Source organism: Eretmochelys imbricata, chromosome 1 (assembly GCF_965152235.1).
Source record: "Eretmochelys imbricata isolate rEreImb1 chromosome 1, rEreImb1.hap1, whole genome shotgun sequence".
Classification (NCBI taxonomy): Eukaryota; Metazoa; Chordata; order Testudines; family Cheloniidae; genus Eretmochelys; species Eretmochelys imbricata.
Genome location: NC_135572.1, coordinates 38,677,363 through 38,703,888, shown reverse-complemented (window position 1 = coordinate 38,703,888; position 26,526 = coordinate 38,677,363). Strand labels below are relative to the sequence as shown.

General features: G+C 41.5%; 1 protein-coding gene across 1 annotated transcript; it reads left to right on the top strand.

The window, feature by feature from the left end:
- Positions 1-1,740: 1,740 nt before the first annotated feature.
- On the top strand, positions 1,741-25,416 carry POGLUT3 (protein O-glucosyltransferase 3). The gene is made up of 8 exons (XM_077805957.1): positions 1,741-1,987; positions 13,444-13,641; positions 16,131-16,417; positions 17,308-17,524; positions 19,321-19,517; positions 22,475-22,669; positions 23,782-23,886; positions 25,184-25,416. The coding sequence occupies exons 1-8, from the start codon at positions 1,741-1,743 to the stop codon at positions 25,307-25,309; spliced, it is 1,572 nt and encodes a 523-aa protein (XP_077662083.1). The 3' UTR covers positions 25,310-25,416.
- Positions 25,417-26,526: the final 1,110 nt, after the last annotated feature.

The following is a 26,526-nucleotide window of genomic DNA, read 5'->3' as shown; positions in this document are numbered from 1 at the left end:
GAATGACTTGAATTGTTAAACTGCCAAGTGCTGGCAGTGGAGCTAGATGGCTATAGATTAAGTCAATTATTAGATGTCCACATCTGCAGTTGTACTATAGTCCATACTTTTTTTTTCCTCTTTACAGTAGATAACCATTTGGGGCACAAATGCCTTCTCTTCAAGCAGAGATAAAATGGTTCTCTATAACAATGCATGCATCTTACTAGCCCTGTATTCTGAGCAGTAGCAAAACATCATTAAACAGAATAGTTTTAAAAACATTTGCAATGATATGTGTGAAGATCACTGTGGCCTTTACATGCAGTGAGAGGATAAGAGAGGGAACCTTCCTTTTGCTAGACGCATGATAGGGTCAATCAAGCGTGGGGCTGCTACCAAGTTGCTCCCCCCCGTAAAGTATGATTCCTTGTTTCCCAAATGCCACAAGCCTGTGAGAGCATGAATCCCACTTCAGGAAAGTTCTAGTTTGGGAACTGGTGGCACCATGAGCCACCTACCAAAATGGCCCAGCAACAAGAAAGGAAAAGTTAATTCATGGTCTGGGGTATGAAAAAGCAGGTCGAGCAGCCAGTTTTAGATACTATTAATTGATATTTGGCATAATGCAGCCAGTCTCAGTGGGCAGGGGGGAGGGGGAGGAGGGGGGAGTTACGCAAATTGTGGGAGGAAAGGAAAGGATTCTCCATCCTTAAGTGCTTTGCTGAAACATGGCCAAGATTCTCTTTTGAGATGTGAATGTAAAGCTGAATATGAGTGTGAGACAACATATTGTGTATTTGTGTGTCCCTACTCCATTCACAATGGTGTCTATATATGGCTCCAACAACACACATGGATACCCTTATTGACTTGACAGGAAGCACCCTTCAATTACTAGTCTGACTTCAATATTCAAAGATAAAGGTTTTGACACATACCTGGGTTAAAGCTAGGGCGGTGGTGTGTGGGTTTTTTTAAAGCTAAGAGCAGCATCAGAGAGTACACGCGCGGTTACCGGCCCATGGGAGCATCTCTCTGCTCTCCGGGATTCTCGCACGCTGCGCGACAACCCCGGGCCTCACGCGCGCAGTGTCGCCTCCCCAGCCCCGAGCCCGCGCGCCGACCCGCTCACCGGCTGCGCCCCGGAGCGTGGCGGGGGGCGTCGGCCTGTTCAGTTAGGCTGGGGGTTGCGGTCAGTCTGCGCCGGGTCAGGCTGACAGGCAACAGGGCCGACTAGGCCGCTCTGGGCGGGCCTGACCAGAGCGCAAGAAGCCAGCCGGGGCGGGAGGAAAGCGGCACCGAGGTAAGACGCGGCCTCAAACAACGGGCCGGTCCCTGGAACAGCGGGATGTCGGGTCACCCTACTTCCGGGCGCCCTGCCCGCGCCCCCCGCCCAGCCAGGGGACTGAGCGGCCGGGCGGCCAGTCACGGACGGCGTGATAAGCCCAGCCTGACTGCCTGAGGAAGTGGCCGCGGGGGGGCGGAGGAACTCCCCTTCCGCCGAGTGCCCCGGGCCCCGCCCCAGCGCGGCGCGCGCCAGCCGCCCGGCCGGGCCCCTCCGCTGCCCGCTCCCGCGACCCACCGCCCTGTGGGCTGCGTTGGGCAGCGAAAGAGCGAGGCCGCCGCGCTCTCGCCCGATTGGCCACCGCACCCTCCAATCAAAGCCAGCCAGCTCGCCTCTCCCTTCGCGCCCCCGTCTCCAAAAGTTGTGACCGCCCGGCCGGCCCCCCACCCTGCACCTCAGTGGCGGGCAGGAGGATGGGGCGCGGCTGTGCCTCTGTGCTCCCCTTATGGCAGCAGCTGCTGCTGCGAGGAGCGGCTCTGTCGCTGCAGCTTCTCCTGTTGCCGCTCTTGCAAGCGGGGGAGGCTCCCCTAGCCCCTGTCAGTGCAGAGAGGAGCCTGGTTTGGGGGCCCGGTCTGGAACCGGAGCTCACGCTGCCCGTCAGGTATTTCTACATCCAGGCGGTCAGCGCAGCTGGACAGAACTTCACCCGCTCCCCCCCAGGTACTGTGCATGCATTTGCTCTTTGCCTCTGCCCCTGGTTGTGGGTTTTGATCTCCAGGCTGCGATCTGAGCCGCAAGCCTGGCTCAGGGGGGTCTGGGGCTGAAGAAGGAGTTGACTTAGGATGAGAAGCGGATCCAAAGAGCCTTAAGTTTTTCTCCCTACCCCTTTCCCCCTCCTAGCGCCCGAGGCGCTTTGGTGTGCTCCAGCAACCCGGAATCAATCACTGCTGCTTTTTCATCTTGCAACGTCAGACGCATTTCACAATAATACACGTACGTTTAAACACATAAAGTCTCACTCTGTGATAAGCTCACCGAAAACATTAAAATCCTACATTACTCTTCTACTGTCCAGTGTGTCTTTCCATGCAACGCTGCATCTTCTCTCAGTTTCCTAAATAATAGCAGACAATTAGCAGCATTAAAACAGCGTATTCAGAATAAATTAGCCTCCTGGGACCAGTCTTTGGTACAGCAGTTCCAGCACCCTGTGTTTCAGTGGTAAGGACAAACTAACTATCTCTAATCCAACCACAATCATTAATACTAATCAGATAACTTTTGGAAATATTGCTTTGCTGTTCATGGGTCATTCCTTCTCATTCCTGCTGTGGAAAAATAGCAGGACTTCTGCCTTCTCTTGTCTATTCTGTGTGTACGTGAAATAGCTTGAGGTACATAACTAGTGTGAGATCAGAATCAGGCCCTTAGTGCGGTCATCTATGCCTCTCAGCCTCCCTTGTGCTCAAAAGTCTCAAAACTTATGTCTGAGAAACATCAGTAAGCATTGTAATTAATAATACTTAGCACTAATACACTGCTTTCCAATGTAAACTAATTACATCTCACAACACCTCTGTGTGGCTAGTAGATACATATGCATTATTATCTCTATGTCACAGATGAGGAAACTAAGAGAAATGTGACTAATTTACCCAAGATAATAGAGGAAATCTGAGGTAGAGCGAGGACTCATGCCTCCTGTCTCTAAAACTCATGTTAAATTGGCAAACCATGCTTCTTTTCCAGTGCAAGCATCATTCCTGCTATGGAACAGAATGTTACTAGATCAGATATAAAGTACTAATCTGCCTCCAGTATTACATTTATATAGAATAAAACATAGATTTTAATGCCAGAATGATCATATAATCTGACCTCCTGCATAACATAGGCCATAGAACCTCACCCAGTAATTTCTACATCAAGCTTATAACTTCTATTTGCGCTACAGCGTATGTTTTAGAAAGATATTAACTCTTGATTTAAAGACTTAAAGTGATGGGAGGAGAATCCATTTTATTCCACTGGTTAATTACCCTCAATAAAAATATGTGCCATTTCTCATCTGAATTGCCTATCTTCAGAATCCAATAATTGAATCTCATTATGCCTCTTTCTAATAAAGAGCCACCTACTACCAGAAATCTCTTCCCTATGTGCGTACTTGCAGACCAGGATCAAGTCACCTCTTAACCTTTGTGTACTAATATGTCTTGTGAGGTATCATTTGAAAACTAGTTCGCTGGTCAATAACATGATGGTGAAATGTATATAACATTATATGTAAAGTTGTGAATGCTCCCTTTATGACGTTATTAGCACATTTTCAAAATCAGACAGCCCTTCCTAGTCAAAAGTTGTTAAACAGACCTATCCTAAACAAAGGAATGTGTGTTTATCTCAATTTATATATAAGTAATAAACAGGGTTTTGGAGACAGCAGGGGGAGGAGATGGCAGGAAACCAAACAATTTGCCTTTTAGCAAGCACAAAGGGGGGAAGAAAGAGCCTGGCATCTCCTTTGTCCACCCCTCCCCCCCGCACCCTCCGACTCCATGTCACTTTCCTTACTGCTTGAATAAACTTTACTTTGAAAGGTAGCCCTCAGAAGAATTCACTTCAGAGGTTCACTGCACTATTGAGGAAAGGAGCAGAGAACCCCAAGAAACCAAAGGCACTAGGACCCTTGGGCCTCTGGGAGAGATCCTGACCACGGAAAGGGTCAGTCACCATCTTGCTGGAAGACTGTGGGTGAGAGAGGCCATCTTAAACAAAGCCTTGACTCAAAATTGACTCGATTAGGTTTTAGATTTTTAGATTAAGTATTTTCACTTTTATTTGCTGGTAACCATTTCCAACTTTATCTCCTGTACTTGAATTAATTTAAAATCCTGTCTCCTTTTGTCAATAAACTTATTTTTAATCTAAACCAATCCAGTGCTGTGTGTAAACTGAACTGTTCGATAACTCCAGTTAAAGTAACAAATGGTCTAATATTGATCGACTCTTTACAGGGGCAATGAACCTTAATACCTGAACTGTCCAGAAGAGGGCTGGATGTTGCAGAAAACACATACTTGGGAAACTCTGGTACTGGGAGGATGTTGGGGTCACCCTGCAAGTTGTGGCAAGGCTGGTGGAAGCCAGTGTGTGACTGGTGTATTGCTGGCAAGAGGCTGGGATCAGAACTGCGGGCCCCGGGCTGGAGCTATACACAGACACTCAGGGTGGCCTGCATGCTGTTTGGCTGGTTCTGAATGGCCCGGGTTGGGAGCTACAGCAGCAAAGTATCATGAAGGTTACAGGGCAGGCAGTGACACAACCCCTCAGTGGTCTGGATTGCACCCCAGAATGTGACAACATTCTTTTCAATAAACTAAATGGACAGTTTTCAGAGTAGCAGCCATGTTAGTCTGTATTCGGAAAAAGAAAAGGAGTACCTGTGGCACCTTAGAGACTAACCAATTTATTTGAGCATAAGCTTTCGATAAACGGACAGTGCTTTTTAACTCCCTCACTGTAGCACTATAAGGCGTGTTTTCCAAACCTCAGATCATTCTTGTAATGCTTTTCTAAATCTTTTCAACACCAGAACTGTATACAGTATTCCAGTCATGGTCTCACTAATGCTATACATAGAGGTAATACCATCTTCCTACCACTTGATAATTCCCTTGCTTATACATCCAAGACTTGCAGTGAACTGCTTCGTTACAGCATCACATTGGGAGCTCATATTCAGTTGCTTGTCCACCTTGACCTTTTCAGTCCTTTTCAGTATCCCTGCATTCCAAAATACAGTCCCCCATTTTGTAAGTGTGATCTATGTTCTTTGTTCCTAAATGTATGACCTTGCATTTGACTGTAAAGTTAATCTATATAACTGATCTGCCCCCATCATTATTTACCACTCCACCAATGTTTGTCATCTGCAAGTTTTACCAGAAATGATTTGGGGGGTGTGTGTGTTTGTTTGTGTGTGTGTGTATATATATGTATACACACACGCAAAATAAAATAAATCATTGCTGGTAAAATATATATATATATATATATATATATATATATATATATTTATATACACTTAGATAGAACCTTACCTTCAAATCCCTTCACTGATCTTCCTCTGCATATACTTCAGACATGCCTGCTCCTCTGTTGTTGTCTGCCAGTTCTTTGCTGTTTTTCTCTGTTGGTATCAGTGCCCAATTTGTTTCTTTCTCGTAGCCTGTCTCTGTACCTTTCCCCACTCTATGCATGGAATTCCTTTTTCTTCTGCGAGGGATACAAGAAATAAAAACAATTTAAAAATACTATTTTTTTAAAATGACCTATGGATTTCCCAGAGCATCCCATCCTCGGGTACCTGTGGATCTAGATGTCCCTTGATGAGCACTGGTGTCCTGTTGTTGTCCTGTCTCCACAATCCCTGTTGGCCTATAGCAGGTCCTGACTTGAACTGCCACTAGCTAGAAGTTAAGGTGTGATTTTTTTCTGAATTCTGTATTTTTCTGGGAACATAACAAGATTGTTTTTGCACAAATAGTTCTAATAGTTCTTGACCTTAAGTTCTTGATTTGGTTGCCAACTTGCACACACTTATTCATGTCAAGCACACGTCATTCATACCAGGCCCTCCTCTTAATACATGGTTAATGCCATTAATTTATTGTATTACTTTATAATTTTGCAAGCAATTAAATTTTATATATTACTTGCGCCAAAACTTCTTGTCGCTTTTTTATTCGGCAATATAAACATAGCAAAATAAAGGTTAACAAAATTATTAATGCAAATAATATGACAATGGGATGTAGTATTAAATTAAGAAAATCTGTGACACTGGGACACCGTCCTTTAAAAATACTATACCAGTGAGAAATTGCCAATTCTTTTTCTTCTTTCCCCAATTTTAATATTCAACCATATGGATCAAAATGTTTATTTTTCCCAGCTGAGCAGACTTAAATACATCTTTTGCATGTTGCCTGATTTTTTTGCTTTTATTAATAAATTTTTCCCATTGTTCCCAATGTATCCGCAGATCAAAAAAACAGTTCATATTTTTTGATTTCCAAACAACTTTTTTTTAAAAAAATAGAGGACCTCAGTAAATAATTTCATTAATAATAACCTCTGTTACATTACATTTACATGACTCAATTGGGCCTTTTTCTATCATACTTCCCTGAAATATATGTTTTTCAGTGGTTACCACACAAATACACCCGTTCCCTAAATCAAACACTCTTGTGCCATTAGAGGTCAAATATTGCATGGTACATTGTCCGCTTGAATGGTTCAAGTGACATCCCTTTAGGGACCAAGTTAGTTGTCGGCACACCCATTTACTTTGTCCCCACTTTCTACAATGTTTCATTAATTTTACTAATTTATAATTCCCTTCTTCTTGAATTAAGTTTGTCTCACTTATTTTTATTTGCCATAATTCTTTATTAATAATTTTTGGCAACACCCAGGCCATTGCTGCTTTTCTTTTCTTCCCTGTGTTGTGTAACAGTATTCTGCCTTTTCACTTTCCCCTTAGAGTGTCTTGATCCCAATTAAACTCAATATATTTCTTCCATCCTGCAATGCGTTGATTCCATATATGAGGATCTTTGAACCACTTAAAAGGCCATTGCCCATTACTTAACAGATGAATCATTTTCTTTATGTATTGTATCCCATAAGTTTGCATCTGTACACATCGTATTGCTCGTACAGTTTTATTGTTAATCTCAGACACACCAAATAGATATACATTTAGAGACGTTTTCAAGCCTTGGGCTTGTTTTAATTGGAGTTCCACGCTTCTTGTTCCTTGTTTCGATAATGAACCGACATTTTGTGTCACATGTGTCTGGATAGCCCCCAAAATCTTACCCAAAGCTCACATTTTTTCTTGTAACGTCTTAATATTAAATGAGTTTAAAACGCCAGCTCCAGCACCAATGCTACCTACGATATATTCCCCTATACCGCTCTTATGTCGCATAGTCCCGTCTCCCCATTGTTGCTGCAATGCTTGTAATAGGGGCACTGCGCTCCAGATGTTGTGCACCTATGTTTACTTGCGCTCCTTCCAACCAGATTGTTTGATCCACAATAGCTGAGTCCACATGTGAATCCACATAGTCTCTTGCTTTTTCAGTGGCGTTAATCAGTTTAAATTTTATTTTTCTTTCAATTTTATTGGTAACTTCCTTACTCAATGGGTAACTGATACCTTCTCTTCTTCTTTTGGGTACAATAAAGGGCTCCACAATCTCATAGGCCTTCCAAAGAGGATTTGATAAGGCTGGTGGCCAGTACCCAATTGATCACTACTTCGGATTGTCGCCAACACCATTGGCAATTTATTGTCCCAGTCTTTGCCAGTTTCTTGCGCTACTTTGCGTAGAGCTTGTTTAATAGTTTGATTCATCCTTTCTATTGTTCCTGACAGTTGAGGATGATAGGAGATATGTAGTTGTTGCTTTATTCCTAAAGCTTTTAATAAACTTTTAATTATTTCTCCTACAAAATGTGGCCCATTATCTGAATCAATTACTTTTGGAGTTCCATATCTACTGAACACTACTTCCAACAATTTTTTGGTAGTGATTTCTGCAGTATGATTTCTGGTGGGAATTGCCTCTCCACCCATCTAGGCCTTCGATTTGAATTCCATCTTAATTTAGTTACCATCTCCCACTCCTGAGGACCCATTTCCAGTGGGAGCAACTTGTCATTGGGGCTTCCCTCTCGAGCATTTTTTTCTGAACCCTCAGCTTGCATAGCTGCAACCTTTTTCTGCTCCTTCAATATTTCTTCTTCCATCCCTTGCATTTTGTTGATCCATTCATCAGTATGTCTCCCATTTCACTTATTCATATCTACTCCCCTCAATTTCAAATACCTTCAAGTGATATTCCAAATCACACCTTTCTTCTGGGGCTCATTTTGATTATTCCACCCTCTACCTCCGTAGGGTGGGGTGTTTTGTCCTTTACCATGGCCTCTTCCGCTCTCTCAGTATCTTGATCTATAAGCACTCTCATTTGAATATGTTATTGCTTTAACAAAAGGTATTCTGGGTTTCAGTCCTTCTACCTGGTTTCCCCCTTTCATCATTTGTTGGCATGTTATCCAGTGCTCCAGTGCATCCATAACCCCTCATCCTGGGCTGCTTGGTTCACCAGATCAGTAGACATCGCTAATAAATTTCTGTCCAATCCTTTAAACACATAATTTCAAAATTCCCTTTGATTTAAGTCAACTGCCATCAAAGAATCAGCTGTGACATGTCTGGCGACCTCCGACCTGGGATTAATCACCAGTTGTATTTTTCCAGCCAATAATCCCAATGTTATTTTTCTTAATAGGTAATCCCTGGGTGAATCTCCAGGCTTCATGCAATCTGCACTGGATAAAACCTTATTGGTTTTTGACCTCTCTCTTTCCCTAACAGCATAATAAATTGTGGTATCAGTTGGTGTGCTTCTGGCTGCCTGTCGAAAGCATTTTTCACTCGATCTACTGCCTGTCTAATCTCTTCAGTGGTAGCTCCCCTGATTAACCTATAAGATTCATTTACATTTAAATTCTTTGTTCCTTCTAATTCTGCCCACTGTACTAGCCATGTAGTTTTTCATATTCACTGGGCCTAATGACTTTACCATCGACAGTAAATCTGACGAACTCGCAGGGATTATTTGGGTCTGCTCTGACTGTATCTCCCCCGCTGCATCCTTAATGGTTTATCTCCATTCTGTCACTGCTACAGACTTTTCTGGATTAGCCTTTTCTGGTCATGTCAAGGTTCCTTCCCCACTCTGAACTCTAGGGTACAGATGTGGGGACCTGCATGAAAACCTCCTAAGCTTACTTTTACCAGCTTACGTTAAAACTTCCCCAAGGTACAAATTAATTTTATCCTTTGTCCTTGGAATAACCACTGCCACCACCAAACTCTAACTGGGTTTACTGGGAAATGTAGTTTGGACACGTCTTTCCCCCCAAAATCCTCCCAACCCTTGCACCCCACTTCCTGGGAAAGGTTTGGTAAAAATCCTCACCAATTTGCATAGGTGACCACAGACCCAAACCCATGGATCTGAGAACAATGAAAAAGCATTCAGTTTTCTTACAAGAAGACTTTTAATAGACATAAAAGTAAATAGGAGTAAAGGAATCACCCCTGTAAAATCAGGATGGTAGGTACCTTACAGGGTAATTAGATTCAAAACATAGAGAATCCCTCTAGGCAAAACCTTAAGTTACAAAAAAGACACACAGACAGAAATAGTCATTCTATTCAGCACAATTCTTTTTTCAGCCATTTAAATAAATCATAATCTAACACATACCTAGCTAGATTACTTACTAAAAGTTCTAAGACTCCATTCCTGTTCTATCCCCGGCAAAGCAGCATACCAACAGACACAGACCCTTTGTTTCTCTCCCTCCTCCCAGCTTTTGAAAGTATCTTGTCTCCTCATTGGTCATTTTGGTCAGGTGCCAGCGAGGTTACCTTTAGCTTCTTAACCCTTTACAGGTGAGAGGATTTTTCCTCTGGCCAGGAGGGATTTTAAAGGGGTTTACCCTTCCCTTTATATTTATGACGGGTCAGTTTCTTATTTCTTCCCCCAACTTAGTATAAAGCTCCTCTCGATGTTGGTCAGATTCCCTTTTCTCTTGACCCCCTCACAGATCCTCTTCATACCAAATATCATTGGAATCCAAATCTCTTTCTTTTTGACACACAGCTGCAACTTGCAGCTCCTGTATTTTCATTTGCTTTTTCAATGCTGCTATAGTTTTCTGGCACCAACTGTGAGAAACGCTTGCAATCTCTCTTCCCTTTCCTTAGTCAAATCTCAAATTAACTGTTTTATTTCTATTACTTGATGGTCTAATTTATCTTTGTCTGTTTTAATCTTTTTCCAATTCATCATTCTTTTCTTCAGTTCCCTATTTTGTTTCCCCATTTGTTCTGAATTTGCATGATCTATGCCTGCCTCACTTTCCACTCCAAATTTTCCTGGCAAGTTTTAAAATTCTCTTGTAATGTTTGTAACTCTGCACAGACTTCCCACTTACATGCAATTGCCATTTTTACAGCTTGCCACAACAGCCATACTATAGCCGTTTGCTTTTTACTGGCATTAGGTTTGTACAGCTGTACATATTTTTTAATCATGTTTTCTAAGGTATCCAGAATTACATCCCGTTCCACTGCACCTTCCATCCAAGGGCATGTTCCAAATGCAATAATCTCCTTCTCTAACAGAGAAGGGGCTTTAACTTCAGTTCACTGGGGTGCCTCTTTCACCTCTTTACTTCTCTTCTTAAATAGTGTTTTCAACATTATTACAATAACACCACGCAGTATCTCCCCACGCGTTGTTTCTTTCTTCACAGATTTCTCACAAATAAGGAGTCACCCTTATTAGTCTTAAATAAGGACTCCCCCAACACTGTAAGACCCCATCTCGAAATTTGTCACTCCTTAATATCTCTCCCCCCCTCCGCATTCTCCACCATTCGTTAGACCCGCAGTAGAGCTCTCCCTATGGGATGGGGAGCAGGCAGATACCGGACACAGTGTTGGTATATAATACTCTAAATGCTCTTTATTGATTACAAAACAAACCTTACTCACTCCACATTCACACCCCAAACATACTATACCAGAGTCCAAAGGTCAGAATGGTCCCGACAGCCAGTCGAGATTCCTTCCGATCATAAGACGCGGGGAGCCGGAAAAAAACACATCTATAACCACACAGGCTCTGGATCAATAAATGACTCTGATTTGCAGAAACCATAGGCAACCATTTATAGTCCATTTCGTCACATCATTGGTTCTTGCCTTTATTTACTAGGCCTTCTACTCACACAATTCCAAAGAGACAATCCTGGGCAGGCCACCATGATCCAAGGCATGCCATTTCCTCCAATTCTTATACAATTTTTATCAGTCCAGCTGATGATGTTTTCTGCTGATACTCCATATTTTTCTCGGAACATAACATATTACATGGATATATCAATATACATTGTGATTCATATATATAAACAAATATATAATTCTCCTTTGAGTAAGTGTAAATCCCTCTGTAGGTAAACTCATGACTCATGTGCATGAACCCAGAGTCTTTGCAGTAGCAGTGTCTGTCGAGACTGCACACATACCCTCTCCCTCCTTCCTCCCTCAGCTCCCTCTTAACCAAGTAGCAAGATGGAATCCAGCAGTGTTCAATCCGTTACTTCTCAGTGTTCACTAATTCTTCTACTTGTTCATCTGATAACCAGATAATCTTCTAACCTTCTGGTAGGAAATCTTCCTCTCTACCTAAATTGTCAGTTTAAAAATCAAAAAGGAAGAAGACCCCCTTGTATAGATTGCCCTGTAAAGTTGTACTAAGTGTCATGGCAGACTTTCAACTTTTGGGCTTCAAGCCCTGCCCCTCCTGCAGTGGCTTGAGACCACTAACTGATGGTTATAGCAGGTGCTTATTCTGCTTGGGTGAAAGCCACACTCTGGAGCAGTGGACAGTATGCTACTCCTTTTCCACCAGGATGCACAAGTCACAGGATGCTTGATTTAAGCTTCACTTTCTGGAATAATCAATTGAGGTCACTTTGGACCCTGAAGAAGTGAGTACCATCTCCAATCAGGTATCAAAGAAGTGAACATCCATGAATGCCCCCTCTAGCCGGCATGCAACGCCAAAAGCCAGCAATGATAAACCCGTAACATCAATAAAAGAACTGGTATAGAGAACCCTGGCACCAATGTATGAGGCACTACCATTTTCAGCATGGAAGCCTGACAGGTAGAAAGGCTGTTCAAGGCACAGAAGCTGAGGTTCCAGGCACAGAAGCTGAGACTCCAAGCACAGCTCAGTGTCATCCTGCAAGGAAGTACGAAAGCATACCTCCAAGGATAAGACTGCTAAACCCCAGACAGAAGCAATGGCTAATGTTGCAGAGCAGGCTATTATGGTACCAATAGAGCATAGCCTGCACCTGTCCCACCAGCATCGACGACCACACAGACGCCGATGATGACCTTTCAGTAGAATCACTCACGGCATCGGAGGACATCCTCTCAGAGGAGTCCACAGAGATTCCAAGGATGACTCCACACTGAGACCACCGCCAGCACTGGAACAGGCACAGGTACCAAGACTGCTGTTCACCTCAGCACTTCCCCTAGAGGAGGTGTACTCATCCTTCATTTCACAGGGCCACATCTTTTCACTGTCCTCAAGTAGAGAACTCTCCCCTTTGAGGTCAGTACATGGCCCGATGGAGAGACCTGGAGGATCATTGTTCAGGACTCCATCACAGTCTTATCATGACTGGCAATGGACTAGCTCACACTATGTGAGCCAGCCATACCCTATTGGGCATACTGGGTCCATGCTCTCTAACCTCCAGGAAATGGAGGCTTCAGCAACATCTCTACTTGGACCACCAGCACTGGATGGAGAGGAATGCCAGCTGCCCTTATGAAGAATCTCTTCCACTTGGAGGAATAAGTCTTTCTCAAATCCTGCATCTTGGCAAGGGGTTCGACTAGATGACCCTTGCAGTCCCTTCTAACTGTATGGTTCTGTGATTTTGTATTTGACTCCTGCATGCTGCAAGTGCCTCCCCACCATCTGGCAAGTATTCTTCACTCCTGTTGGGTTTTATCCTGGTTTTCCTTCTCTCTGATTCCCGAGGAACTAACATATCCTCACAGTATTAACTTGAATTCTGAATAATAAAGTTAATCTTTGCTTCAAAACGTTTGGGACATTCTTACTGCATTGTAACAGTCACACCTCGAGGTAACTTACATCTTGCTTATTTTCATCTGTGATTTGTCCATTTATATTAGACATATGATGATCGGGAAAACTTGACAGGGTGATCTCTTCCTCTTACATACAGTCTTGGAATTAATGTTGGTGTATCTTATAAAGCATGACTGGTAAATTTGTGCACTCAGAATAGTTTACAGGGTAAATCCAGAGAAATGTCTCTGAGTTTTATAGAGTTATTTCAGCTTTACACTGGTATAATTCAGAGCAGAATTTGATCCATCAGTGGCATCTCTCTTTTTTTTTTTTTCATTTAAGTAACCCTAATAACATGAAATAGCATGTCTACAACTATTTTTATTTTCTTCTTTTCAGGAAGAACACAGTTTAAAGTGGGAATTAAAGCACTTTCCCCCAAAGAAGTCATTGGGATCCACATCCCTAACCTTATGGATAGGAATGATGGGTCATTTCTTATACAGTATCGGATGTATGGGAGTGTCAACGAAGGGTTAAAGATTGAGGTGCTTTATGGTAATGAACACGTAGCTCAGTCTCCTTATATTTTGAAAGGTAAGTTTTCAGTTTACCATTTTATGGTGACAGCTACAGAAATGTTATGGACTAAACTTTGGCTAGTCAGGAGAGGGTAACAAACTGGAGGGTACCGATGCTTTTTCTGGTTTAAGCAGCCCCTTACACATCCTTCCTCTTACACAGATTAAAGGAGCAGAAATAATCTACATACAGATCGTTGCCAAGTTATGGGACGTAAATATTTAAGCATGTAGACCATGGTCCCTGAACTTCAGGTCCTGCCTCAGAACATGCCGCCCTAGCTCTTGAGGCAGGGTGACCTTCAGGTTTTGTGGAGTGCCATAGCAGAGACAGAACTTCTTCATTTGTGGCCTAGCTGTGAGTTTTCTGGCATGTGTCCACATAAGCACAGCATCTGCCAGAGTGTGATGCTATATTTGTCTAAAGGAAACCTCACCTAGTAAAGCAAGTAAATCCATGTTGTTCCCAGCAATTCATAATTTGTTCAGTCCATCTTACCTTTGTGATTTCTAAAGCACAGTCCTTTCTAGACATTGAAATCTTATAACCAGCCCCACATTATCTCCTCTTTTCTTCCTACAGGCGCACCTTAGATCAATGCTGGTCCCTACACTATAAATTCCACTTAAAAGGGGAATATAATGCAAACTGTTTTCAGATTTCTGGTCTGCTTCTTTGGTCTTCTTCTCTCTTCTCATAGTTGATTGGTTGCCTACCAAGGGGAAAGGATGAACACTGAAAATGAAATTACTTCTTCAGCATCATTTCGCACTCCTTCCTTCTCCTGATCAAAGTTTTATTTTTGTATAGCATCCTATGTACACTATTATAAAACACTTCAAAACTGAAGCAAAAATGGTTTTAAAATGAGAGTTAAAGAAAGGCAGTAAATTGGAGTATGAGTTCTAGATAGTTTGGAACCACAAAAATGAAAGCAAATTTCTGTTACCCGAAATTGGGCCAGCTAGTAAACTTAGGGAGGACTAATGACTCACCAGAGTTTGGCAGAAAGCAGCATGTTTATTATATTGATAGCTAAGCTCAAAAGAAGGGGGAAGTGGGGGTCACACTCGCATACTCACGCTCCCAGCACAGGCACGGAACTGGAGATGTCAGGATCCTTCAAGGTAAGTGTTTGAAGGTAAGGCACGATGGAATGCAACGCGACAAACCACTGGCCAGATGGTCCGGGCAAAGAGCCTTCACGGGAGGTACAAGCTTGTGAGTGCACTCCTGAGCACATGGCCCCTTCCCCTTTTAAGGACCTGCTCTCCATGGCCTGCGACTAGAGATGACTTGGGCATGTCTGGTTGGTTACACTCCACCTCGGCCAGTGTCCATGCACTGGGTGTGTGAGTGCTGCCTTATTAGAGTCCCAGACACCTTGTCTACCTGGGAGCTCTTCTGATCTTCCAGCTGTTCCAGCAGCCCATTCATCCCACAGGCATTCAAGGAGGGAGGGGGAGGGGGAAAGCCACTTCACAGACGGAGAGGAGACAAAAGGGGGGGAAGTGTAACAGACCTTTTGAACATAGCATAGTCATACAGCGCATACAGATCACTGCTGCTCCTACAACAATTTCCTCCCTGTTTCCACTACTGCTCACATGGAGAGGACAGAACCGTAGCCAGAGTCAGTGCAGATGGGGTAATAGATTGATACAACAGTAGAAAATGTTGGTGCAAGACAATGAAAAGTTTTGAAAAATTGGAGGACTGTGGATGTCAAGTGAAGTTGACAGTAGATAGGGGGGATGTGGTCCAACTGCAGCAAGACAGTACCCTGGGTATTGGGCTGGAGCATACTTACATAGTCACTCGTGTGACAGAAAGAAAAGTGTGACCAAAGTACTTGTTTTTGGCGAGAAGTTTACGGAATAAAGTTTACTTAAATGCTTAGGCCTTATTACAGTGTATAAATCCACACTGATCCAAAAGGACAGGCTACATGAAATAAAGCACCTCATACTAAATGTAAAGACTTTGGCACCATAAAGTCCTAAATAAAGCTTAAAATATTGATAAATGAAGCTGTACAGCTAAATAATAGTATTGATGGATGTTTTAAATAACTATAGGCATTCTGGCTCACTGGCAGGTAGCATGACACTGGTACACGACTTTGTTTTTTCAGTAGAGATGATTGAAAAATGGTAGATATTTTCCATGACAAATTAAAAAAATCTTTTTTAAAAAATTTTCAGTTTGTTTGGATTTTGGCCAAAATAAAATTGTTTCAATGATTAGTTGTTTGGGGTTTCTAAAAAATAAAAAAAATGGCTTTTTTCTTTTTCATCAAAAACCCTGACACTTTAGAAAGAGGAAATTTTCCAAGAAAATATTTGTTGGTAAAAATGGTCTTTTTATTTTAAAAAGCAAACCAAAAAAATCAAAAGACTTCCACCAGCTCTAGTTTTAGATTTTTGTATCCATCAGGAGTCTTGGGTATTGTGAGCTGAGACTATCACAGAAGTCATACATTCTCATTGCTTTGTGTTCTGCAGGGCCTGTTTATCATGAGTACTGTGAGTGTCCAGAAGAAGATTCTCAGACCTGGCAGAATATTCTCTCTTGTCCATCCCAGGAGCCTCAAGTTACTAAAGACTTTACTTCTTTTCCCTCCATCAACCTTCAGCGGATGCTTCACGAAGTCCCAACAAGGTTTGGGCAAACGAGAGGCGCTATTGTTCATTACACTGTTCTCAATAATCACATCTACCGTCGTTCCTTAGGGAAGTACACAGACTTCAAAATGTTCTCAGATGAAATGTTGCTCTCATTGGCAAGAAAGGTACAGCTATATAAGCCTTCACTTAAAGACTTTTGGATCACACAGATTTGCTACCATTTGGATATTATATTCATACTTTTATTTTCATAGCAAACCTTAAACTACTGCTGCATATTTAATTATTAAACCAAGATTTTATTTTTATTTCTGCATCTGCATGATATCATCTGTTTAGGAAGCCTGATGTTACTGGTGACTAATTATCAGATCCAAAGCCCATTGAAGTCAGTAGGAAAACTGCAGGCACTACGATGCTACAGGCTTTCCTGAATTAGAACTCCAATTGCACAGCTGGCTTGCAGGATTGAGCCTGTAGTCTCAAATAATGCTGATTATTGTTTGGTGGCTTGATTGACTGATTGTGAGAGACAAGATAGGTGAGATAAAATCTTTTATTGGACCAACTTCTGTTGGTGGAAGCGACAAGCTTTTGAGCTTCACAGAGCTGTTCTTCAGGTCTGGGGAAGGTAACTAGAGTGTCAGAGCTAAATACAAGTTAGGGCAGATTGTTAAGCATAGGGGGTTTACATATGTTGTAGGAGGCCACTTAAAGTGAAGTGGGCATTTAAGGGGTTTCAGGCTGTTGGATAAATAATGAGCCCATTACAACAATTTATAACACACTTTACTGTCTGATACCCCTTAATTGCACACTTCATTTTAAGTGGTCTCCTACGGCACTGTCCCTTCCACTGTCAGAAGTTGGTGGAATAAAAGATACTTCCTCTCCTACCTTGTGTGTCTTCATATCCGGAGACCAACCCAGCTACAACACTGAAAACAATTGATTCTTTGACACAAGAAAACTGATGACCGTACTTTACTTTTAAAGCATGAGTAGTTGAAGCATAAATTCATGTGTAATTGTACTGTATTGGATATACTTCTAGGTTCGTCTCCCTGATGTAGAGTTTTATCTTAATGTTGGAGACTGGCCAATGGAACATCGAAAAGCAAATGATACACCTGGCCCTATCCCTATCATTTCATGGTGTGGCTCTGTGGATTCAAGAGACCTAGTCCTTCCAACATATGATATAACCCATTCAACACTTGAAACCCTACGTGGTGTTACAAATGACCTCCTTTCTATTCAAGGAAACACAGGTAAATTGGAACTCATAGGCTTTACAAATCAATTCATAACTCTGTCAAAGGCGAAGTAGCAGAATATATGTAAAGAGAGATATTGGCCAAACTTTTCAAAGCTGGATAACTTATATAAGTATCTAAATAAGAGTGGCCTGATTTTCAGAAGTGCTGAACACCTACAACATCCACTGACATCAGTGGGAGCTGAAAATGCTCTTATTTAGTTCCTAAATGTGGATTTCAAAGCCTAACATTAGGCACTCAGGCTTGAAAATTTGGCCTTAAATTCAGACTTTAGTTACACCCATGCAACATCACTGACTTTTAAATTAACAGTCTCCCATTTGGGTTCTGGGAACAGTACTTTGTATTAAAAATAATCTTTTCCTCGGTATAGGTATAAAAGTTCACAAAGCAGACCATAAAAATCCCTTTGAAGTGATTTGTGCTCTGTCATGTTAGTATGCAAAGTACAATTATTACATTTTGCATTGGATTGTTTTTAGAAAATAAGTGCCCGGTGAAGTGTAGTTACTCTGGTTTCTTGACAGATGTAAATATCATGATTATAACTCCCTTCATCCAGTAAAGTGCTTTAGAATGCTAATTATAACCAAATACTAGTCCAATTCCTGAGAGAGGATTTGGGCTATTGTTGTAATTGTTTAAATTAAACTGTGAAAATGACTGCATAACCTCTTTCAAGACAGCCTCCACTACACTGAAAATTGTCTTTCATTTGGCCTGCAAATGGAAAAATATTGTCTGTGTATAAAGAAAACCGCAAGGGCCAGGCTTTTTTTCCCCAATTTGTTTGTTTGAATGCTAGAAAAATTCTCTTTTTCCTGGGAGCCTCTATGGCCGCTTAGGGAATTAGTAATATGAAGTGATGAGCACCAAAAAAATGAAACCTGATTAAGGAAGTGATGTTTATTTAGACAGTTTAAAGCTCCCTCTCCTTCACCAAATATTTACTTAATTCAAATACCTGATAAACAGTTTGGACGCAAGGTCTCTGTTAATGACTCAGTATACCTGTTCCTTCAATTAAAGATGGAATAAGCTGCTCCCATTCCACTTCTCTGGGTCCTCCAGGGAGACTACCAGCACAAACAGGAAAGGCAAAATTTTACATTTTGGATATTTCTAAAAGTATAACAACAAGCAAGCAGAGTGAAAATCTTACAGGACTTCTCTGTATATTGTAAAGATACAGAAAAGGATACACCACCTTTTTATTTCTCTGTAGGTCACCGTTAAGTGACCCCTCAAAGATGGCAAAATTGGCTGCTTAACAGAGGTTACTAAAGGTGGAGTGGAATTATGTGTTGGGATATTTGGATGGACTTTTAAGATTGAAGGTCTCTTGCTCAGATTTCACAGTATTCAGTACTCATATAAGTTAAAAACTAACAAAATTATTTTCTTGACAATTTGTTGAAAGACAAATAATTTTCTTAGAGACAAGATAGGTGAGGTGTAATATCTTTTATAGGACCAGCTTCTGTTGGTGGAACGGACAATCGTTCAAGCTTCACAGAGCTCTTTGTTTCTTAAAAGAAAAAAAGACTTAAATGTGAAATTAAGAATTTTTTCCTTGCCAAAACTTCAGGACAGGGCAAATATTTACCAGTTAGGTTTAAATGTTTCTTTAACAAGTTCATAATGGAAATTATGTTGATACCTGTTTTACCATACATGGGAGCATGACCCTGATATCATAACAAATTCATATTGAATGTATGAGCATGTGTAACTTGAAGATTTCAAGGCTTCTTCCCCCACCCCAACCCCCCATTCAATATATGTAGGCCCTTTCTGGCACAACAAAACAGAGCGAGCTTTCTTTAGAGGTCGAGACAGCCGTGAAGAACGTCTCCAATTGGTGCAGCTATCTAAGGAGAATCCAGAGCTACTAGATGCTGGAATAACAGGATATTTCTTCTTCCGAGACAAGGAGAAAGAGCTGGGAAAGGCTCAGCTGATGGGATTCTTTGACTTCTTTAAGGTTTGCCACATTATACTGAAGACATAGGCTTACTTTGCAGTTAAATGGTTACTAAGTGAAGAGAGGCAGCTTTCCTTTTTAACTTTGCTGATTGCATTTCAGTGTTTGAAAAAGTTTTATGCTGCCCTGGGCACATGTGTCCATACAAAATAGATATTTTACCCATAAATAAAAACAGTGTAAAACATCCTTTAAAAAAGCCATACTGTGCTATCCACTGTGGTCTCTTTGACCTTAGTGGGCTTTGGATCAGGTCCTGTATGCAGATTTCTGACCCACTGTAACTGTGTTTATTTCTTACTTAACATGCAAACAATAGGCATATTTTATATAGATGTAGGTGCACTGTGTGTTTCAAAAACAGTTCTTGTAGCAGTGTGTCAGAGAAGTATATTGAATGTTGCTGATTTATTTGATCCTGCAGCTCCTTCAATTGCCATGTCAGCAGCACCCAGATCTGAGCAGTGGCGAGGGGGAGGATGTGAAATGTCCTCTTTTACTTTGCTCATGTGCAGACATCTGCAGTCAGAGTTTCCTGGCAGCTGGATTTAGCCCTAATGTTATTTCTTCTTCATATTTACTATTAAATGTGATTCACAAAACAGGCAGGCATGGTTGGCATCAATGTTCTGTTTCTGTCCTCTTCGGTTATATTGTGCCATATTAAACTGCTTGGGTTATATTGTGCCATTCACTGGGGATGGTATGAAGTCACACCACCTCAAGGAGAAGGGTTGTGAGTGAGGAGATGGAGAGGAGAGCATTTGGGGACTGATTCAACTTAGAGTCTCTAATATATTAAAAACATTATCATTTGCAATTCTGTTAAACCTTATTTTTGCCTTACAAATTTTTAATTTTGATTTAGTGGCTTCAGTAGAACGTAATGAATCTGCTGATCCTTGAGGGAAAGTGAACAGCGATCCTGTAAACAAAGTTGCAGCAGAGTTATAAATCTCTGGAAGTAAAGGCGGCATAGCCTCAGCTGGTATAAATTGTCACAGCTGCATTGACTTCAGTAGCTATTATATTTTATGCCATCTGAGGTTCTGCCCCTTGGATTATATCAGAAATGCTAAAAACAGCCCTCTCCAAAGTGAACACCTTATATTACTTAGTGCGGTGTTTCCCAAACTTGGGACGCCGCTTGTGCAGGGAAAGCCCCTGGCGGGCCGGGCCAGTTTGTTTACCTGCCGCATCTACAGGTTCGGCCGATCGTGACTCCCACTGGCCGCAGTTTGCTGTTCCAGGCCAATGGGGGCTGCAGGAAGTGGCGACTGGTACGTCCCTCAGCCTGCGCCGCTTCCCGCAGCCCCCATTGGCCTGCAGCGGCGAACCAAACCAGCCCAGCCTACCACAGGCTTTCCCTGAACAAGCGGTGTCCCAAGTTTGGGAAACACTGACTTAGTGCAATTTGTACTATTGCTCTGTTTACTTTTAATTGAAATGAGAGATTTTCATGAGAAACATAGCGTAAAACTAGATGACAGCTTTCCTCACCCACAGCTCTGTCCTTGTCCCAGCCCGCTTCTTAACAGAATGCCCATTATGGTGTCCATGTGAATTGTGTTGTGGTTTTGTGATGTGAGCTGAGGACAACCAGGGGTGAGGTTCTTCATAAGAAACTGTATAATATTTGGAATTCATGCATATAAAACATGGAGCTGATGTGGATGACCTGAAAAGCCTTGGTGGGCACCTAGATGAAAGCATTTGATTTTCTTACCCCTACTGTCAGTTGGGGTTTTTTTTTTGGGGGGGGGGGGGGGAGGGTTTACTGGGTTTACACTTCACAAACATTGAGCCATATCCATCTTGCTTTATGTATTGACTTCTGTGGGACTATTAGGGTGAGCAGTATTTGTCATGTTTTTAATTGACCCTGAGGTTAGCCCTGTGGGGTAGGTAAGTGTGAACACTGAGGCATAGAGGCTAAATGATTTGCCCAAAATCTGTGTCAGATCCATGATTAGAATCCAAAGGTTCTTAATTACCAGTCTTGGGCCTAAACCACAAGATGGTGCTGTCAAGGTTCCTTCCCCACTCTGAACTCTAGGGTACAGATGTGGGGACCTGCATGAAAGACCCCCAAGCTTATTCTTACCAGCTTAGGTTAAAAACTTCCTCAAGGTACAAACTTTGCCTTGTCCTTGAACCCTATGCTGCTACCAGGGTTAAACAAAGAACAGGGAAAGAGCTCACTTGAAGATGTCTTCCCCCCAAAATATCCCCCCAAGCCCTACACCCCCTTTCCTGGGGAAGACTTGATAAAAATCCTCACCTGCGTACAGGTGAACACAGACCCAAACCCTTGGATCTTAAGGACAATGAAAAAACAATCAGGTTCTTAAAAGACAAATTTTAATTAAAGAAAAGGTAAAAGAATCACCTCTGTAAAATCAGGATGGTAAATACCTTACACGGTAATCAGATTCAAAACATAGAGAATCCCTTTAGGCAAAACCTTAAGTTACAAAAAGACACAAAAACAGGAATATACATTCCATTCAGCACAGTGTATTTTACCAGCCATTAAACAAAAGGAAATCTAATGCATTTCTAGCTAGATTACTTACTAACTTTTTACAGGAGTTCTGAGCTGCATTCCTGATCTGTTCCCGGCAAAAGCATCACACAGACAGACAGACCCTTTGTTCCCCACCCTCCAGCTTTGAAAGTATCTTGTCTCCTCATTGGTCATTTTGGTCAGGTGCCAGCGAGGTTACCTTAGCTTCTTAACCCTTTACAGGTGAAAGGGTTTTGCCTCGGGCCAGGAGGGATTTAAAGGTGGTTACCCTTCCCTTTATATTTATGACAGGTGCCTTTCTCTAGATACGTATTATTTCCAGGACTTTTTGAAACTGTGCATGTATATAACACTAAATAGGCTGAAAGATTAGATATTTTGATTCAAAATATTTTTTCTCCTTTTTTGCTTCTTTGTTTTCACTTTACAGTACAAATATCAAGTGAATGTAGATGGGACAGTAGCAGCGTACAGATTCCCATACCTCATGTTGGGTGACAGTCTAGTACTGAAACAAACTTCTCAATACTATGAGCACTTCTACAGTGAATTAAAGCCATGGAAGCATTATGTTCCAATTAAAAGAAGCCTTGATGACTTGCTAGAAAAAATAAAATGGGCTAAGGTAAGTGTTATTACCAACAAAGTTAAAAGGGGTAAATTGACACAAACACACATTCCTAGTGGTCCTCTTCCTTTTGTATTGCTAAATCCGTGTTCTGCATCAACTCTGCACTGAGATAAAAGGTGCATATATTGCTATTACTTTCATTTAGTTAAATAAATAATAAGGCCCCAATTCAAGTAAACATCCCCATTCAGGAAAGCACTTAAGCACAGGCTTAACTTTAGGCATGTGCTTAAATGTTTTGCTGTAGAACAACTTTAAACAGATTTTCAGATCTTTAAAGATTGCTTTCAAACCTTGGATTAATTTTTTTTTCAAATGCTGTGATCACAGAGTACAAATTATTAATACAGATATCCTGATCAGATGCACCAAAATAATACCTTCCTGTAACATAGAATGAGAGAGAAAGGATATTTATAAATATGCCAAACATTATTGTGGTGAAGTAGAATAGAGCTTAGGCTTCAAAACTGAAACTAGCAGTGTGAGAAACACAAGGAATGTTTCAGTTCTGAGTACTGTAGTTGTTCACAAAGGACCAGATGAAGGACACTACAAGCTTTGAAATAGAAGCTCTAAAACTCTTGAATACAAGTGTTTAGTACACTACCCACATCACCAAAACACATTCCACGTGTGTTACCAAGGATGGTTCAGTTGAAAAGCTTCACAAAGAACAAAGCTGGAAACAAAAACACTTAATTACACGCAGTAGGAAAAGACAACAACTACAGCTCTGTATTCTGTGTAATCAAATCTGTGTGAGAGACATCAAACCTGCTTATGAACTGGGCTGTGACTTGAACAATATAGTAGAGCGGTAACTGACTGATTTCTCGAAATATATACAATTGGCCACCCATACTCTTACCAGCAACCCTAAAGATATCAATGTCTTTGTGACCATGCAAGCATATTGATAAATTCTAAAAACCTGGAACTAAATAATGTGTTCTTGCACTGTATCGGTAATTGTACATGGATAGCATTCTAGCTATTACTGCAGATCTGAACAGCCCTCTTAATGAGAGTTATCATGCTAGAAGGAAATTGAGTGATTCACTGATTGCTCTTTTATTCCCTGCTGTTTCTTTCCAATTTCTCAGGTAAATGATGAAGAAGCTAGAAAGATTGCTAAAGAAGGTCAGTTAGTTGCAAGAGAATTACTGCAGCCTCACAGGCTTTACTGCTATTATTACAAAGTGTTCCAGGTTAGTACAGTGTGTCATTTGGTTACGTTTTTGCCTAGCTGCTACTAGTTCTAGCCCTACAGTTTTCTATTTAGTCCACATATCTTGAGACATTGTTCATGGTAGGTTGTAAAGGATCATTCAAGAACTCTGATAGAACGTATCTCATTATTATTGGGATGCAATCTGAGCTACCAGCAGTCCTACTGTGAAAGGGGTCTCATGACTTTCCGCCCTCACCCCATCTGATTTGTATTTAGTGTTTTGTAATGCTTTATTTCTGATTAAGACAGGTGATCTTCCATTGGCCTTTGACCCTTTGGCTAGCGTTCCTCCTTTTGCTCCAACTTCATCCTCCTGAACTAATGTCCCAGCATGGCATTGGTTCTTTGGGTGGCCCTGGTTCTGGTTACTGGGAAAGGAAGCCCTGGCAATATGGCAGCTGTGCTGCCAGGTAGCAGGGCAGACCAAAGACCCAAGTGTGTTGCAGATGGCACTAGTCTCCCACTGATTCTGGGGGATCCATGGAATTTGTGGGCTGTCCCAGGGCCTGTTTCTTGAGCAATTCATACTCAGCAATGTAACAATTGCGGAGAAAACTGAGAACCCCACAGAGATCCTACCTTTTAGCTTCCTTCTATGGATTTGCTCATGGGAATGGAAGGTTGGGCCCATTATTAATTGACTTACAGAGATATTGTGAAAGAAGGAGTAACAGGAGTTGGTCACAGCCTGTGGACGGGGGGGAGCAGAAGAAGGAATGTTGTCCACAGTGGGGACTTGGGAAGTATCTAAGATGATAACTGGCCATCCAAGAGGGTATGTGAAAGAGATGCAGGATTGAATAAAAGGGTATAGATCCAACCAGTTTGTGCATGGCACAATTGACATTACTTTCACTTCAAGAAGCAGAATTCTAATGTGACTCAGAAACCCTTTATGGGTATTGAATTGCTTTGCTGTTCTGCTATACAGAATCAGATCTCATATGCATGCACAGGTTAATGACATCACTTTTTAGACTGTTTAGTGTGCCAAAATATGACCGATCATTTGCATGTGTTTATATTAAGCAGTTTCATACTGTTGATGACAGTATTAAAGCTGACATTTAATAGGACATAAGACAAAACATTAAAGGAAGTTCCAGAGGCAATTGAGTTTATTAGTAGGTGTTTCAGTGAAAACCTAGTAAACAGATGGTAAATGATGTAGGAAGCAGTGTTTAAAGCAAGGTTTAAGAATGGAAGGGAGAGGTCTGTTACATGAATTACATGCTAGTGTGTCAGCTCTCTTAAATGTCACTTACATATTTCAGAAATATGCCAAGCACCAAGCCAGCAAACCTGAAATAAGGGATGGAATGGAACTTGTACCTCAACCTGATGACAGCATTTCCGACTGCAATTGCCATAGGAAAAAGCCTTTAAGGGAAGATCTATAACTGTACCAAATGAAGAAAACCACTCCTGTTTCACTAATGATGCAAAACTATACATGGGATTTAAGCTGTGAAAACTAGGACATTCTTGTGCACTGGGGAACATTCTTGGTTAAGTACTCCTATTGTATTTGCACACATTTATTCACTCTACCTATGATATACAATTTAGTGCAAGTTCTTCTATAAACAGTATTAGATTTCTCCATTAAGTCATCTGCTGATTTCTGTTTTCTACTGAAAATAACTTTTTAAAAGCAGAAATTATTCTACCACAGTATTAAGATGAATACGATATATACAGCAGATTTGTAATTGTAGACACAAAGTGGATCATTTTAGCTTTGCAAGTTCCAAATCTAGTATTAGCATCTGATGTTTACTTGATGGTCGATGTCAGATAAATCTTGTGATCTCCATTCAGTTCCTATTGAAAAAGTTGTCCAAATCAAGTGTCAGAGTGGAGGTAAAAAATGGTGGTGGTATTCTTTCACGCTCCACGTGTGACCAAAATGAGATACCTTCACCCCTACTGTAGATTGTGTAGAAATTCAAAAATATATGATCCTAATATGGTCAGAGCTCTAGCCTGAAACTCAAGAGACCTGGGTTCAATTCCCTGCTCTGATAGAGAGCCTATGCCGGTATAGCTACTTAGTGTAGACACACACAGCGTACACCAACAAGAGGAGTTCTGCCAGCATAGTAATACCTCCTCTCCAAATGTTATCAGCTATGCTGCCAGCAGCAGCAGCACGCTTTTGTCAGCATAGCTGTGACAACACGGGGCTTTGCCAGCATCGCCATGTCATTTGTGGGAGTGATATTTTTTCAGCATAGTTTTGTAGTATAGACCATGAGTTAGCCCTGGCCTATACTTAACATTTAGATTGCCCTAGCTAGGTCACTTGGGTGTAAAAAATTTACACCCGTGTAGCGTAGTTAAACTGACCCGACCCCCTGTGTAGATGTGGTTCCTAGTTACTGCTGCTAGGAGGTGGATACCTACATAGACAGAAAAAAACCCTTTCATCAATGTAGGAAGTCTAGGCAAGTAGGCTCTATCTAAGCTTCAATAATTACCACGTTTAAACATACTGGTAGCCAAAATATATTGTTGTATGTTTTTTCTTGTCTATTTGGACAGAAAATAATGCTCTAACCATGTTAGAGAACCACATTGTAGCCTAGTGATATATATAAACATGGTTACAAATAAT

Bases quoted from the DNA above. Each gene is read 5' to 3' on its own strand.
- POGLUT3 (XM_077805957.1), top strand. From the start codon at position 1,741: ATGGGGCGCGGCTGTGCCTCTGTGCTCCCCTTATGGCAGCAGCTGCTG. The intron at 17,525-19,320 runs GTAAATTGGAAC...CAATATATGTAG, and splicing joins TTCTATTCAAGGAAACACAG to GCCCTTTCTGGCACAACAAA. The intron at 22,670-23,781 runs GTAAGTGTTATT...CCAATTTCTCAG, and splicing joins AAAAAATAAAATGGGCTAAG to GTAAATGATGAAGAAGCTAG.